The 18,077-nt window shown below is 35.2% G+C and overlaps 1 protein-coding gene across 6 annotated transcripts in view; it reads right to left on the bottom strand.

The window, feature by feature from the left end:
* Positions 1–18,077, bottom strand: part of USP25 (ubiquitin specific peptidase 25) — a 61,539-nt gene that overhangs the window by 18,876 nt on the left and 24,586 nt on the right. For all 6 annotated transcript variants that reach the window (XM_039337248.1, XM_039337250.1, XM_039337252.1 and 3 more), the window contains exons 6-11: positions 17,011–17,097; positions 15,751–15,888; positions 9,992–10,068; positions 9,289–9,362; positions 8,697–8,845; positions 2,652–2,779 (exon numbers count right to left, since the gene is read on the bottom strand). In XM_039337248.1, the coding sequence (XP_039193182.1) occupies positions 2,652–2,779; positions 8,697–8,845; positions 9,289–9,362; positions 9,992–10,068; positions 15,751–15,888; positions 17,011–17,097 (653 nt within the window). The remainder of the gene's footprint in view (positions 1–2,651; positions 2,780–8,696; positions 8,846–9,288; positions 9,363–9,991; positions 10,069–15,750; positions 15,889–17,010; positions 17,098–18,077) is intronic.

Below are 18,077 nucleotides of genomic sequence, written 5' to 3'. Positions count from 1 at the left end.
AGCAAAAGGCAACTGCTTCTGAACAGCTTTTTAGAGGTATGACAAGGAGGTTGCAAACTAGTAAAAAAATCATGTTTATTTATTGTTTCACCTTTATCCAGATTCAAAACTTTTATTTCCAGCGTCATCTCCAATATATTTACTTTCAGATATTACTCATCTAAAAGAATGATTAATTTTTTTGTTTTAAATTTTTCTTTATGTTTTAAAATAAAGTTTTACAAAATGTTTATAAGTTTTGTAAGATTTATATTTTTTAAAAAATTACATTTCTATGTACCAGAGTGCATACAATTAGAAGCCATAGCAATGACTGGATGAACAAAAGCTAGAGTTCTCTTGTAATTAATGCAAGCCTCATAATTCATCTAGTTTGCTTTTTAAATTTTTTTTGCCAAACAAATTGTCACAAAAATAACCCAAATTTATGTTATTGACCAACAATTAAGTACACCCTTAACAGAAAACACAAAGAACAATATACAACCATAGCTGCATTTCATCCTTCCATAATCAGTGAAACTTTGATGAGCAGCCAAAATTTTGGAACTTGTTATATAATTCTAAAAATTGTCCATAGAGAGAACACAAAAGTCTCCTAAGCAACAAGATATTTTATGAATCATAGGATATGACAAAGTATCATGAAAATCCTTAGAAAAGATTCAGTAAAAGAAAGCATTTACTTTCAGTAAAGAAATGTTCAATTATACCTCCTCTACAAAGGCAACCCTCCCCCAAGTCCTGCTGTGCTTCTCATCATGGTAGAGCTGGTATTCCTGGGAAGGATGAGTAAGAGTGTTACAAGTATATGCTAAGAGTATATACTGTATTTCAGGTGGAGTCATCCCTAGACATAGAGGTCATCCTAGTTGCCCAGCAAAAATAAGCAAACACCTATATTGGACAGCAGTGACATAAGGCAGATTATGACTTTAGATAATGACAAAGGCATCAGTCCACACTGCACAGAAAATAATGGTCAAACATTCCTGCAATTTTACCAAGAAAACCACATGCATGGAAAGTATAGAATGATTAACAACGTAATGCTGGATGATGGGGTTCCTTAAGTCAGATGGCAATCAACATGATACTGAAGAAGAGCTAAGAATCTTCCCGAATACTAATCATGTTTATATGAATGATTTAAAGCTTTCAGAATGTCGGCATATAGGAAAGCTGCAAAGCAGAAACATGGAAGTATGAACATGGGAAAGTGCAACAGAAAGGTGAAATGAAACAAACATAAACTGACATCTTAGGCAATAGCAAAATGAGATGGGCTGATCAGAAGTTTCAATCTTTCAGTCTGAAAAACTGTTTCACACTATTTATTACTAAAGATATAAAAAACAATGAAGGAATGTGTTGCTTATAGTTAAGAAGTGTACAGCAAGAACAGTATTTGATTACAATGCAATCAATGACTAAATTCCATGTTGTTCTGTGATAACCCTTTAATATGATGATCACCCCAGTTTATGCCCCAATTCAAAGATGCAGAAGAAGAGGAGTGTTATGACCAAGTTCACTTTGAAATCAGGAGACAATGCAAGCAATATCTATTACTTGTGACTGAAGACTAAAATGCCAAAGTTGGAAATATTAAAAGGAGAAAATGTAGTTGGATTGTATAGCTTATGAAAATGAAATGAAACAGGAGAACAAGTTATCAATTTCTGCCACTCCAATAATTTCTTCAGTTAATACTGTCTTCAATCATACAAAACAATGTCTCAATATATGAACATTACCAGATGGCATAAATAAGAAATTAATTGACTATATTATTGCTATAAGGAGGCAGAAAAGCTCAGCTATAGCACCGAGACATGACCAGGTGGTGGCTATGGAACAGATTGCAAACTGCTTGCTCATGTAGAAGTTTCAAGCTAAGCTAAAGAAGAAAAATAAAGCCAGTAATTTACATAATAGGATCTTGAACATATACCCACACCATTGTCAAAGAAAACATGGGGATCATTTCAAAGTCCTAAATCTCATTGATAAAGAACCAGAATTATGGAATGAACTGAAGTCATTAAGAATGAATGTGAAACAATTCATTGAAGAAAGAAAATAAAATAAACTGAATGTCAGAAAAGCAGAAATTGTCGAGACAGAAATCTCAGAAAGGAACTGAGAAAAAGTTTCAGAAAACTGGTAGAAAAGACAAGAAGCAACATTACAGCAATATCAGTAGAGATACTGAAGGGAGAAAAACACAAGGAAAAACAAGGAATATCTTTCAAATTTAATAAATAAAGATCTCTGAACTCAGGAGTTTTCAACCTCAAACAGATATGCTAAAGGACGCCAATGGACGGATAATAATCTATTGGAAGAGGTCAATCTACATTCCGCTACCAAAAAAAGAAGACCAAACAGAGTATGCACACTATTGTATAATACGCTTAATTTCACATGCTAACAAAATAATTGTTAGGATCATAGATTAAAGCCCTATATAGAAAAGAGATGCCAGATGTTCAACCTCTAATTTTTGTCACAATAAATGGGAATAAAAAACAATGGAGAGTTTATTTTGTCACAATCCTATATCTAACTGTAGCAACTACATTATTATTTTCTGAATATTATATCCCAAATTATATTACCCTGCTATCAAGTTCTATAAAGAGCTGTACCTGTCCAGGTATAAAACCGGAGGGAATTCTAATTTGTTGTGTATCTTTTCTGGCCTTCCCAAAGCTTGATTGAATTCAAATCTTGAGAGCTCAAAGGTCAAGACTGGAGGTAGCTCAGTAAACCAGTGCTGGTAGAAAACAGAAAAAAAAGAGAATTTCAATCACATTAATTTTTTAAAAAAATTAACTGTCAACATAGAACATATTTCTATGTTCTAAGAACAAATGTATTTTGCAGCACAGGTTGATACAATTGAGTCTTACCCAACTTGGTGATCTTAGATGTGCTGGACTACAACTGTCATCCTCAAACAATACATTCAAGCTATCCATGTTACTGGCAGATGTTTTTTTAAACGTGGGGGAAATGATATATATGCTTTCAAATTATGCTTCTACTGTTAATAAGATCCAGATCTTAATAAAAATGGCAGTCAATTAATTATGTTTGAACAATGTTATTAAGGAAATTTATAACAATTGCAAACTATGTTGAAGCTACAATTACATTATAATTGTAGTTATGATACACTGAACTGTTAGCATACATTGTTTACCTTCCACAACTTTCTGAAACTGTTTTTAGGTTTCCATCTACTAAACTTTCATTTTAAATATGATCAAAATGACTACACAAACATAGTGTGTTATCAGTACCTACATTAATATTCTTATTTATCAAAGTGGTTTTATTTAAAAAAGACTATACCTTGTCCAAGGTAATAATTTGTATTTCTACAATAATTTGTATTTCTATTTTCATATCATGATCAACAAATATATTTGTTTATTCACTCCCTGTTGATAGTTCTGTGAATTGATACTATGCAATCTGACTTGTGTTCAAAGTTAAAAATTGATTAAAGTGCTACAATAACACGTTAAAATTGAAAACAGCACTCCATACTTTTCTTTTTTTAGACATATATTTAATCTAATTTACTGACCTTGGAACATTATATCAAAATGTGTCAGATGCATACAAATTTCAATTTTGCAGTGTCTGTTTTTCTAGAAAATGAACAGATCTGTTCTCTTTATTCCAACTCACTAGGCTGAATTTTGGATGGAGTAATTGCACTGAGAAACTCTTTAGTAAAGGTGTTGTCCTAGAACCTTAGAGAAGACCAGGACAAAAAAAATGGGAAAAATGTTAACTACAAAGAAAGCCCAATAGTTGTGGAGATATTTTTAGACACATTTCAGAAACTAACTCCTATTCAAAAAGTAACTTGCTAACAAACTTATGCACATATTTCCTTTAAGTAGCTACGGCATAATAGAAGGTAGTCCCTACAATAAGCTTAACCTGTGATTAAAAAGTGAACATTTACACTAGTTGAAAGATCCAAAACATTGGTCTTGGATATTACAGATAGGAGACATTCCATATCTATTCAGACATGAAATTTTTTATCAAGTATGACTGCCGATTTGTTAAGACAAAAATCTATGTTTTAAAGTTCTAACATCATGTTCCATATATTACAAAATTGCACATGATAATTCACATACAAAAATATGAATCCATTGTCTACCAAACAAAACTATTCGACAAACCTTTAAAACCAACCATAGACAACTGAATGTATTTTTATACAAGTGTTAAATATTACAGTAAAGAGTGGGGAGTCTACTTAAGTCCAATCTTATTCATTTTATTAATGCATTCCTACCTGAACAACCTGGATTTTTTATGCTGGTTCTAATAACAACCCTGTCCTGAAGATGACACTCTAAGACTATCTACATAAACAGTGAAGAACAAGAAAACATTCTGACTTGTACACATTTAAAACTCCAAAATTTGCATTTCTTAATTTATCAATGTATGGAAGGCTGCCTTGCTTCTTTAATACAGTGGATATAGAATGCCCTGTTTTCAAATGTAAAAAAATAAGAGCAAGATAAATAACTTCAGAATTTTTTCTACCTTTAATACAACATATAAGATACATAATTCCACTGAAAAACAAACTCTTTTAGAGGGAAAATAACAATAAAAAACTTACAATAATGTGGTTGCTTAAATATGCACGCCCTCTTACAAAGAGGAAAGTGACTGCTTTCAGAGTTAACCAACTGAAGGGCAGCTCACCAAGCTGAGCCCAAGGAAGATGTCAAGCACATCATCAGTCTCAAGTTTCTTCGCCACCCACAAGAGATTTAAGTCCAGCCACCTTGAATTCCCTTGACTCTTATCTAAAGTCAGGTTACTTTGACCATTAGTGGTTCAGATTCTTGTAGAAAGTGTTAGCATGCATTAAATCTATATTGATTTCAATCACTTTGCTCCTGATTTCTTGCACCTGACACCAACCACATTCAAACTGGCATTAAAATAGAAGTCAGTACACATTTGCCATCAATTAAAGTTCAGCTGCTCTAGTGGGATTTTTCTTACATTTATTGAGTTGCCTTTTAAAGTGAAAGCCATGATCTGCAAAGAGCTTACAAAGCATCAAAGGAATCTCATTGTTGGAAGATATTAGTCAGAAGCCGGGTATAAAACAATTTCCCAGGCATTAAATATACTACAGAACACAGTGAAGACAGTCATCAACAAGTAGAAAAAAATATGTCACAACAGTGACATTACCAAGAACTGGATGTCCCTCCAAAATCGATGAAAAAACAAGAACACTGGTCCAAGAGGCTGTCAAGAAGCCTACAGCAACATTAAAGGACTGTGGCAATTTCTACATGTGACAACAATCTGCCAGGTTCTTCTTATAGGGTAGCAAGACGTAAGCCTTTTCCTACAAAGAAAAACATACAAGCCTGCAAAAACCTAAATCACGTCTGACAAAAGCATGTGGGAAAATGCATGATGGCCTGATGAGACCAAGGTTGAACTTTATGGCCATAATTCCAGAAAGTATGTTTGGTGCAAAAGTCAAGCATTGTGGTGGCAGCATTCTGTTTTACAGCTGCTTTTATTCAGCTGGAACTGGAGCCTTAGTCAAGGTGGAGGAAATTTTGAACAGTTGCAAATATCATTTTGGCACAAACTGTCAGACCTCTGCTAAAATGCTGAAGATGGAAAGGAATTTCATCTTTCAACACGACAATGACCCAAAACATACTTCCAAATCAACAAAAAGAATTGCTTCACCAGAAGATCATTCAAGTTTTGGAATGGCCCAGTCGGAGCACAGACATGAATCCAATTGAAATTCTGTGCGGGTGACCTGAAAAGGGCTGATCACAGGAGATCCTCTTACAATCTGACAGATTTGAAGTGCTTTTGCAAGGAATAGTGGGCAAAGATTCCCAAGGCAAGATGTACCATGCTGATAGCCTCCTACCCTGAAAGACTGAATGCTGTTAGAAAATCAAAAAGTGATTCAACAAAGTATTAGTTTAAGGATGTGCACACTTACGCAACCATGCTACTGTATGTTTTTTATAGTTATTTCTCCCTTTAAAAGTTTCAGTTTGTTTTTAAGTTGAATTGTACGGCTTAAAGGTGTAAAAAAATTCTGAATTGATCTAACTTGGTCTTATTTTTTTATATCTCAAAAACCTGGTCTTTTAACATATATCCTTTAAGTCTATATCCACTCTATCTTTTTGAGTAAACATTGTGTATGGCCCATCAATACTTAATAATAAATCTCAAAGACAGAACACTCATAATAAGATAGAATTACTTTTTATTAATTATCCTGCTGATTTTTTAAAAAAAAAAACCCTAGGGAGCTTAAGGAGCAGAGATTTGTTACAAGCTTAATACAATCTCTTACCATTTTGTTCTTGAAAATATTATTTTGCCCATGATAGCTCAAAGAAACACTATGCATAAATATTTCAAACAAAAATATTTTATTTTTCATTAAATAAGTTACAACATATATTTTAGAAAACCCCCCCCCCTCTCTTTTTGCTACTGTGTGAAGAACAAGTATGGAACAATGATAGGGTATATTCAGATATAGGTCAAATGAAGCCATACCACACTTAAGCCTTAAATATGCTGTGTAAAAGGAATAAGGTTTAATGGATGATAGAACCTGAACAAGGCCAACCTGAACTAGATAAGATAGCTTGAAGCCATAGCTTGAACTAAATATTGCTTAAATGATATGTAAAACTTTCTCTCAAGAGCTGTGGACTGAATATAACATTATTATATAAAGTTTTCACTAGGCTTTTCTCCCAAGTCAACTGTGACTTATATACAACCAACATTCATGGAATGGTTTAATAGATCACAAAAATATTACACATTCTGAGAAACTACTTCAAATTTTTATATAACTATTTTGAGACAAACTATATAGACAACTACGTTATAGTGCAGCAAGATGTGGAAAAACAAGCTTTATTTTAACACAGCACCAATACAGAAATGAAGTTAAATATGTAAATTTACACTATTGTATCTTGCTTTATGAATGTATTTTGTGTGGAAGTAAAATATGGAAATAATACAAATTATTTCTGCTTTATTGTTTATTTTTTTAATTTTAATATGTGCCATAATAAAACCAATCACTCTTAAAAAGAGTTTGAAACTCTATAGGAACATAAGAATGAAGTGCTTTTGGGAACCAAGGATAGAACATTGTGAGTAGACTAATGTATTATTTGGTTACCGATAAAGAAGAGACAATGAAAGCAAAACCCATTAAGAACAGAAAAAAAATTGGTTTAACAATCCACAAATATCAGTTTTAATTAGAAGAAAAGTGATGTAATGAACAGACAATGAGAATCCAATCAAATAACAATCAATAAAACTGGGAATGACGAGAGTGTGTTTGGTCTAGTGGTAAAGGCACCAGGCTAGAAACCAGAGCTTATGAGTTCTAGTCCTGCCTTAGGCACATAAGCCAGCCAAGTGTCTTTGGGTCAGTAGTTCTCTCTCAACACACAATGTCAGCCCTGGTGAACAAGCCAGTCCATTCCTTTCACATACATAGGTTTATGGATCAACACTTGGTTGATATAAAAAAAGCAGATCTCTACATGGTCAAGTGTTAGAAGAAAGAAAGAAGGAAATTAGGGAACATATGAAGCAGAATGTCGAGAATATAAAATATGCCGATTCAGAAAAATGGGGAGCTTTTTAATATGTCAGGGACCAAGCTGCTAAATAACGTATAGCTTTAAGCCTTTAGCCTTTGTCCCAAAATGTCAGGTCATTCTATTCTTTAATTTTTCTTAGCTGGTAACATAATTTTTCTCTTTAACAATGTTTTACCTTTCTTAACTTTTCTCTGCGATTTTCTCTAAATCTGAAAGCCATCTAGGAATTTGCAACCACTATTAGAGTCAAAATATTTTCTTTTTATCTTAAATATTTATAATTTTTAAGTATGCATATGTAAGTGCAAGTTAGATGTAGTGGTTAAAGACATTGTGAGTTCCAGTCCTGCTTTAGGAATAAAAGCAGCTAGGTGATTGGCCCAGTTATATTTCTCTAGGAAGGAGGCAATGGAAAACCACGTTGCCATGAAAACTGTATGGACTTGTCAGTTGCCAAAAGTAATTTAAAGGTACCACAAAAAAGTAGTCACATTGGAATACAAAGGAAAAACTTTTTAGCACTTTAAATATTGTATCATGTAAATTAATTTGCCACTGATTACGCTGACTTGTTTATCATTTATTTGAATTTAATCACTAAAATTATACAATTGTTTCACCTGATTTAATCTTTTGATTTTATATTATAAACTGTATGAATAGTTTTATATCATTATTTCAGTGTTTTTCTCTGATGTCACCAGTATGCTTGTGATTCAAATACTGGTTTTATTTACTTTTTTATGAAATTTTGATTCAGTGATCACCTACCAGCTTTCTGGAACTGAGGATAAAGGAGATAAAGGAACCCTGCTTCCATGATGTAGACTTACATTCTTGAAACATAAATTTCAGAATTGGTTCAGGTCCAAATAAACATAAAGTGCATTAAGCTCTTCTTTGTTTGTGTAAATAAATGATTTGCCAAAATATTTTGCGTCATCTATATTTTAAACTAGGTTTGCTTCATGGGAAGGTTATTGGTATTGCTAAATGTCTAATAATATCACTTACCTCCTGACCAGATTTTCCAGAATGTTCTGAGTGTAAAGATTCAATCTCTCCCTCAACCATGGCAGCTTCTAGGCACTCATGAAGATCTTTGAAGCCGTTAACTTGAAGTGGATACTGGCCAAACATCTCTGTATTTTCAAATTTCTTTCCTTATCAGAAGAGGGAGGTATAAGGTTTCAACAGGAAACATACAAAGTCAACACTATTATCTTATTATAAAGCTGTTTAAACATGACCTAATTGATATATCAAATATGATTTCAAATGTCTGCTACTGTACATGATATTAGAAATTGTTATTAAATACTAGGTTCCATCTTCCTCCTCCTCCTCCCCCTCCCCCCCAAAAAATCCCAGAAACATGATAAGAATGTTCAAGCTGGAAAAATGCATGTTTCTTCCCAGTATATAAAAATAAAGTTAAGTGGGACATTTTCTCTGGGTAGGATAGAGGATGGAAGAATACTTTTTAAAAGCCATGTTAAGGCTATTTTAGGGCTTTATTATTAAACTAGTATTTAGTACTACATTTAATATTAAAACATCAGTAAGAGAATTGAACTTCAAATATATGCCCGCTAAAAATTAATACCTTCAAGAAATCCAGCTGCTAAAAATCGTCCATAAAACAGTTCTACCATTGGGTTCTTTGGCTTCTCTCCATTCCTAAAGACACAATTATCTTTGTTAAAATTAAATGCAAATTATTCCATATATTTTAATCAAATGGTTACACATAAATATTTACACTCAATGGAACTCCCTCCAATATATATTCATAACCTATAGTAGTCAATTATAATTATTTTGAGGTTAATTTTATCATCATCATGAAATTGGTATCCAATCCAGAATCCATGAAATGGTTTTCAATTGTATTCAAATATTAATTTCTTTAAAACATTTAAATTCAAGTAAGGTAAATGATTTCTCCTCATAGGAAAATATTTATGATAAATCTGATAGTGACGCAAGCCACTCCTAAACTGATCTTGAAATAGCTGCATGATGAATAATTTCATACTATATTCACAATATCTAGGACACAAATATGAAGTTACATCTGCCTGTTTTACTTTTCTACCAGTTAATCTTACATGACTGTACAGATTAACACTTTTCATCTAAGCTAGCCATATTCAAAAATATTGTGTTGTGTTGCACTGCATTTCAGTATCATAATAGGATTACAAGAGTTGGGCTACGTAAGATTTCTGATGCTAAATACTGAGTGAACGACATGTTAAAATACACTCATTTATAAATTAATCTTTATTATTATAAGAGTTACTTACTGTTCCTCTTCAGCCTGGATCTGAAAGGCATCTTCTAACCAATCCAATAGCTTATGTGTGAATTCGCTCACATCTTGCTGTTGAGAAATAATAAACAAACACATGAAGAGAGGAATATAGGAAAAGTCACTGGAAAATATGTTCAAGAGTTGGAAGTGCAAAAGGCACTGTAATACACAAACATGAAAAATGAACAGGACTTTGTCACTGGAGAACTAACAGAAGTTTTACACTGGAGTTTGCTAGGAAGTTCCTAACATATTTTCTAGCCTGAAATTAGAGGGATAAAGTAAAAATAAAAACATTTCATTAATGGTGATGAAGTGAGAAACATAATTTCAAGGGCTACAGTCATGCCATTTTTCTTTGCCAAAATAGCTCAGCATATACTTGTAGCAAGCATAGTACTTGAAGAAAAATTACAATGAATGGAGCACTAAGTGGCCAACCGATTAAAGTGGACTATATTTTACTAAACCAATAGAAACTGAAAGATGAAGCAAATCTTTGGAAGGAAGAAAATCAAGTCGATAAACAAGCCCAGTAGACAAGACCAACAATCAAAAACAAGGCAACAAAATATTCTGTACTTCATGGAAGAAAATGTCAAGCTTTTAAGAGAAAAAAAAAAATACAGGAGAGGAAGACGGAGAGAGAATAGAATTTGCAAAACAGGAAAGGTAACTGTACCCTGAATAATAGTTAGGATAACTGGCGCCTCTCTGGTATGAGGATCAGATTATGTAAGAGACCTCTCTATAAAAAGCAAACAGGGAAGTCACAGAATTATTAAATCAATTGCAAATACATTTGGGTAAAAATAATATTGTGTAATAGTCTGTGAAAATGTCCTTCTTGATGGAATTTACTAACGCAATTAAGAATAGGAGGTGATGCTGCAGACTAGGCACTGGTCAGATAAGAGGCAACTTACCTCCAGAAGGAATGGTACTGTTAATGTCAGCTCTTCAAGGCAATTAGAATGAAACATCAAACATGGATGTTTCTAACTGCAAGTCTGAAAGTACATCTTTCCTCTCCCTCACTTTTACAGTCCAAGAAAGTAGAAAGGGTCCCTTTTAAGATGTTTGCCATGCCTCATTACTCCTGCAAGCTAAATTGCTCCTCATATGATTGTTATCTAATTTGCAGCTCCTCCTTCTCCTAGCCATACTCACATTGTAATAACCTGAAATATCTAAGAAGTAAAATCCTGAAGCTACAGTTCTCCTAATAACTTAGGTCCATGAAAATGACAACAAATGAAAGGAATATAACTACTACTTTCAGAAAGGACGTGAAAATGAGACACATGGGCTGTTATCTAAAAAAATCCATGGGAATAATTGATATAAATTGGATTTCACCTCATATGGATTGGTAAATGATCTTTTGCAGAAAGATGGAAATCTAAATTGTACCTTGTTATTGCACTGGAGATCATCCCATGCAATAAGAACAAAGATTCATACTCTGTCCAATTTTATTCCATTAGAATAACCTACCTAAATCAGAAAAAACATCAGTCTACAAAATTCATAGCCTTTGTTGAATGTATACATTTCCCTGAAAATAAGACCCGGTCTTATTTTCTTTTGGGCTCTGAAATAACCACTAGGGCTTCTGTTCGGGGTAGGTTTTACATTACCAGCAGGCAGCAAGCAGGCGGAGGTGTGGTGTGGCCTGCACAATGGGGGGAGATACAGTGCGGCCCCAATGGGCCAACCTCAGAGTGTGGTGGCGAACCAACTATGGTAAAGTCCGTATGACAGAGTTCGGACGGGCAGGGGAATGTGTGTCCTTCCCATGCCAGGCCAGCCTCTGCAGCCCCGGGGCAGCTGGAAGGCTGCTATGGTGGGGTTGGTCAGGCCACTTCTCTGGGTAGAGGAGGGGCTTTGCCCTGGGGATGCTGGGAGGCCATCTTAGTGTCCTGTCCTGTCTGAGAGGTGAGTGGGGAGGTGGCAGCCCAGGGCCAAAGCAGCAGGTGGAGCGCTGGCTGGAGGGTTGACAGGGAGCAGGCATCCTGCCATCAGCGAGTGGGCATACTGCTGTCAGCGCCCATACTGGCTACTCCTTCCCCACCAGTGCAGGAATGCCACTGCATTTAATGTAAATGCTGGTAGATGCCAGTCTTCCCTCCAGCGAACCTGGGCAGATGCTGCAGAGCAATGGGCCTGTTTCAGCATCTGGTGCCCTTAGGAAGTTTGCCTTGGCATCTGCTTTCCAGCTCTGTCGCATTTCTCTGTGGCTGCGGAGCTGGCACCACTCAGATGCCCTCACTTCCCCAAGCATTTCTTTGGTTACCTGATTTCCAGCTCTGTCACATTTCTCCATCACATTCCTCTGCCATCGTGTGCAGTCCCACTAACAAAAGAAATTTGTGGGACTAAAAAAAAGGTCAATCAATCAATTCCAAATTCTTACAAAAAAAAAAAAAGTCACGAAGTTGGAAATGATTGAACTTTTTTTTTTTAGTCCCACAAACTACTTTTGTTTGTGGGACTACGCACAGTGGTGGAGGAATGCAGCAACGGGATGTGACAAAGGTGGAAATAGGTAAGGAAAGAAAAGCTTGGGGGAAGCGAGGGCATCTGGGCAGTGGTGGGGCAAGCTCTCCAGCTCCTTATTCACAGAGAAATGCGATGGAGCTGGAAAATAGATGCCACTACGGTGCTTGGAAGAGGTTCAAGAGTGAAAGGGAAGAGGGTGGGCAGGTAATGGGGGATCTGCCTCACATCACCCCACTTGTTCTGTTGCCTGCCCCACACACTTGTTCTGCAGCCAGTCGCTTTCAGCCAAGCCGCATTGTGTCCACCAATGCTGCTACCAAGATACTTGACAGATCCCCATCTGATCCACGTGGCACCTGCTTCCCAGCTCCAACACAACCCTAACTTCCACTCCCCCCAACCCTACCAACAATGCCTAACCCTAAACCTCACTCTAACCCCCATTCCCCCTCTAGGGCAACCACAATACCTAACCCCACCCCTAACCCCCATCCCCCCCCCGGCAACCACAACCACAATGGTGATGTACAACAATCAACAGCCAAGTCATCTTCTGTAACATTTTCACATGGTAACTCTCAAAACCCAAATTCTGGCCTTAACCTCTTGTGACTCCAATTCCTGTAGAACCATTGGCCCCAATCTCTCATGTCCAGCAATAACGGTCTCCTGAAATGAGCATTTCTTGTCCATGTAGCCTACTCGTAGTGCATTGGCAACAAAGCTGTCAGTGATTTTATCCCATGAATTCTTCACCTAAGTCACGACCTCTGGCAGTCTAGGCTTCACAAAGTTTCCATGCTGATTTCTCTCAATCTGTGTTCAATGTAGTCATTGATTTCCCTGTGCAAATGGTCCTTGAATGGCTTGTTTATCACAATATCCAGAGTCTGGAGATAGGCAGTCATTCCTGCAGGAATCATTATTTGATCTATTCCTCTCTTTCCAAGGAATTTATTCATGTCTTTTGCATGGTGAGTACTGGCCGAAACTCTCAAAACAAGTGGCAGCATTAAATCGACCCACTTCCTTACAGGGTGGATTTGATTTAAATCAAGTCAATTTAAATCATGATTTAAATCACTAATAAAAAGGCTTGATTTAAATCAACTTGATTTAAATCATAATTTTTAAAGAGCAACTATCATCTCTGTTCCGCAGTGGCTCTTTCTCTGATCCATTGTTGACTCACTGACAGTCCCATTCATTTTAATGGGATGGCTGATGATGCTGCAGTAACATAGCCGCGCCTGCACTCTGCGCATGGACCTCGTAACGGGTCCCAGCCGGCTGATTCTTACTTCACTTACAGCACTTGTTTTATCTCCTGGTGATCGCCTTTTTATTGAAATGTATATACCCAGGAATCGTTATTCTTCGATTTTTAATGTTATATATATATACACACACACACATACACACACACACATATATGTATATATATATATATATATATATATATATATATATATATATATATATATATATATTTATAGTTGTCCAGAAAAAGCAAAAAAATAAATTCTCTCGCAGAGATGGATAAAGGTATAAGACAGTAACCAGTATGGAAATGCAAGTTCATTACTAATAATAGGAATGCTAGAATAAAATGCTATTATTTTTTTAAAAAGTTGAAGTCTAGTGGTTGAAGACATATTGCGGATTTTTGGAAATTGTACTTGATCAACCTTTAATTTTTTTAAGATTACACAGCAAATATACTTAACAAGAAACAACCTGGAAAGTAGGTGAAAGTTCCCAAAACAGAAAGTATTACAAATGCAAACAATTCCAAAGAGGAGGGAAGGGAAAGAGGAACAGAGTAGCAGAATTAAATGTGATTGAGCAAAATATTAAGGAAAGATATAAAACAAGACAGGAAACATTTAGACCTGAGGAGGCAGAATGAGGTAGCTTGTCAAAGAACAATACACAGGTAGCTCAGAATTTTCCAGCGGTTCTGGAAAACCTAGAGCATGAAAAAGCTGACGTTCCCAAAAATGCTAAGCTAAAGTTCAAAAACAATGTTACAAGGAACTAAAACTACATTTTCAGATAGATTTCAAATCAGGAGAGCTTAATATACAGCTGCATCCCAGAATACTGAAGGAATTTTGATATGGTTGAAAATTTGTCATCTTTGTGAAATCTGGGGAAACAGCAAGGTTTCCCTAATTACTGGAAACCAATTTTTCTCCCGATGCTGAAGGAAAGATACCGACTCCTAAGAGACTCAAGAGCAGATCGTAAAGATATAGATCTGTAAGCACTATGAAAACAAAGCATTAACATATCATAAACAATTCTTCATAAACAGCTCTTTTTTTAACTGAGCAAATTCCTAATAGATTATAGGAATGCTATAATTGTAATATATATTGGTTTCAGTAAAACATGTAATAAAATACTGCATAATATTCTGATTACAAAGCTATTTAAATCATAGCTGGTTGGCATGTCAATAAAACTAGCTTGATTTACACTCAGAAAATTCCTTATCAAATTTGAAACATGTAGATATTTGGGTGACATAAAGTTCAGTCCTAGATGAGTATCTTTCATACCCATGGACATTAATTACTATAATAATACAACTATGAAAAACCTGGGAACATGATAGAAGGAAAATTTAGTAAAACTGCAGATTTGATTAATGTTATAATATAGATAACATCCTGCAAAGCAGAATAAAAGTCAAAATATTGGAACTACTCAATATTTGAGGCAGATCTGAAGAGAAACCAGAATATTTTTTTAATGATTTAATCTGAATTTTATGAGTATGACTTTGTTGTGTGGAAAATTGATTGCCCTGCCACCACGTTGTTTCGTAAGCACTCGTCTGTAAAATGAAAAAAACAATAAAACTTGTTTTAAAAAAATTAAAAAAATATTTGAGGCAGATAATCTTCTCCCATTTATTGCATAGGGTTGTGGATATTTTTATTTGAACACAGATTCCTGTAAATAATAGAATGGTGGACTTGACAGTCTATATACCCTTCCACCTCTGTGGTTTTGACTAAAGGAAAAAAAATGATTCCACAAAAAGAAAATGAACATATTCACAAATCTTCTAATTTGTGGACAAATTCACAACCTTAGCTAGATTCCTTATTAGCTACAATTAACCAAAACAAATACCCAATCTGAAAATTCCATGAGGTAAAAGTACTTTTGTAACATTTTATTCATATCATTATTCCAACTCTTTTTTCTTTAAAATAAGGTAGAAAGCTCTTAAATTACCTGCTGAGAATCATTTGATTTAAATGCATCTTTAAGAATTTCAACAGCTCTTGATGGGTCAACATATTTTCTTTTCGAGCCAACAAGTAGTGCAAAGAGGTATCTTAATTCGCGCATGAAAGGTAAATTTCTATGTTCCTGTATTTGAAATAATTATAAACAATGAATTTTGTATTTTTATACTCTGTAAGAAGTACAGCTATAAATATGTTGTCATCACAATATTAACAAACTCCACTACAGTTATATTATTTTAGAGTAAACCATTATTTCTTTTTCTTCCCCTCACCCCTGAAAAATCAACAAGTTTGATGAGTTGATGGATCAGTAATTGTATAAAGTATTATTGATCTACAAGTTTTGTTTACTGCCTACTCTGGGTCATTCACAAAAGCTAACAGCCAGTAATAGTGTATAAAGATGTCAAAAAGCCAGCAAAAACAACATCCCAAATTAATAAATTTCATATCACAGATCTATTCAAAGCTGTATTCCGTTGCTTTACAATAAAACTTCACGTTTCCATTAATTATACCTGGACTACCATTTTAATAGCTTTTTACTATCATCTTAGTTTTTTTATCAGCAGTAATTTCATATTAAAAATCTCTGGAAAAAATGGAAACAAATTATTTTTCTCATTAGTGTTAACTCAAAATAGACAGTCAGGTACAGCTCATCAGCACCAGAAGGAAGTTGATGAAAGTCAGATGGATATGGCAAGGGGTGCAGTCTGGCAGAGATAGGTGGAAATGGAGTGGAAGACAGCCCAAAAAATATAGATGGGGCTGATATGTAGGCCAGGGGACTTGAAATGGAGGCAAGTGGGGCAGCTCAGGAGAAGCAAGAGGTCTTCGCATAATGAATGCAACTGAGACTATTGAAACTAAGTGGTGTAGTCATGGGATGTTTCACCTAACAAGTACGTCACTTAGTGACAGATATTCTGGTTCCCAATACAGTTATCTCATTAACCTTTAAAGTGCTGTAAAATTCTTCTGTAAACTTCTGAGCTAGTATAATATCAGCTATAACTTCCTCAAAATATTTATGTATACATATACACAGATCTAAATATAATTGAAATATAATCAGAAGACTACTTTTATTGTCAATAAATACACAATAAATCCACCAATAAATTGCAACTGCCTACTTCCGGAGTTTGTTTATTTAATGTTCACATTTCTGTACCATCCATCTTCCTCAAAGAAGGACTTCTGGGCTGTATACAATAAAAGGCAGTTTATATAATTATACCTTTTGGTTTCGGGGGAGATCTTGAGCACTTGCTGGTAGATTGTAATTCAAGACTAGCCTTCGAAATTCCAACAGGTTAAATAGCGACTGAAAGAAAAAGGAAATATAAATTTAGCATTACTTCTTAGAAAGCTATTACATATATAATGCATTCAGAAAGTATTCAGACCCTCTTCACTTTTGTCATTTTTTTATACTACAGCCTGATTGTACAGTTGTTGAAATTCATTTTTTTCTCATTAATCTACACTCAGTACCCCATAATTGAAAACAGAAGTTTAGAAATGTCTGCAAATTTATTAAAAAGAAAAAACTGAAATATCACATTGGCATAAGTATTCAGACCCTTTGCAACAACACTTGAAATTTAGCTTAGATGCCTCCCAGTTCTCATGATCATTAATGCATGTTTCTATACCTTGATTAGAGTCGACTTGTAGTAAATTAAATTGATTGGACATGATTTGAAAGGCACACACCTCTCTACAGAAGGCCTCACAGCTGACACTGAATACTGTGGCAGAGCAAAATCCATGCGGTCAAAGGAACTGCCTGCAGAGCTCAGAGACAGGATCACTACAAGGCACAGATCTGGGAAAGACTACAATAAAAATTTCTGCTTCACTGAAGGTGGCCTCCATAATTCTCAAATTAGCACAACCAGGGCTCTTCTAAGAGCTGGATGTCCAGTCAAACTGAGCAATTGGGTGGCAAGGCCCTTAGTAAGAGAAGTGACCAGGAACCTGATAATCAATGACTGAGTTCCAGAGAACCTGTGTGGAGATGGGACAGAGTTCCAGAAGGACAACCATCACTGCAGCCCTACACCGATCTGGGCTTTATGGCAGAGTGGCTAGATGGAAACGTCTCCTCAGTGCAAAACACATGAAAGTCCACTTGGAGTTTTAAAAAAAGCACCTGAAGGACTCTCAGACTGTGAGGAACAAGATTATCTGATCTGATGAAACCAAGATCAAACTGTTTGGCCTCAATTCTAAACATTATGTCTGGAGGAAACCGCTCGTCACCTGCTCAATATCATCCTAACAATGTCATCCTAACATGGT

Source organism: Crotalus tigris, unplaced genomic scaffold (assembly GCF_016545835.1).
Source record: "Crotalus tigris isolate CLP2741 ecotype Arizona unplaced genomic scaffold, ASM1654583v1 scf7180000017672.2133156, whole genome shotgun sequence".
Taxonomy (NCBI): Eukaryota; Metazoa; Chordata; class Lepidosauria; order Squamata; family Viperidae; genus Crotalus; species Crotalus tigris.
Note: the sequence above shows the minus strand (reverse complement) of the source record. Positions and strands in the feature narration are given on the sequence as shown.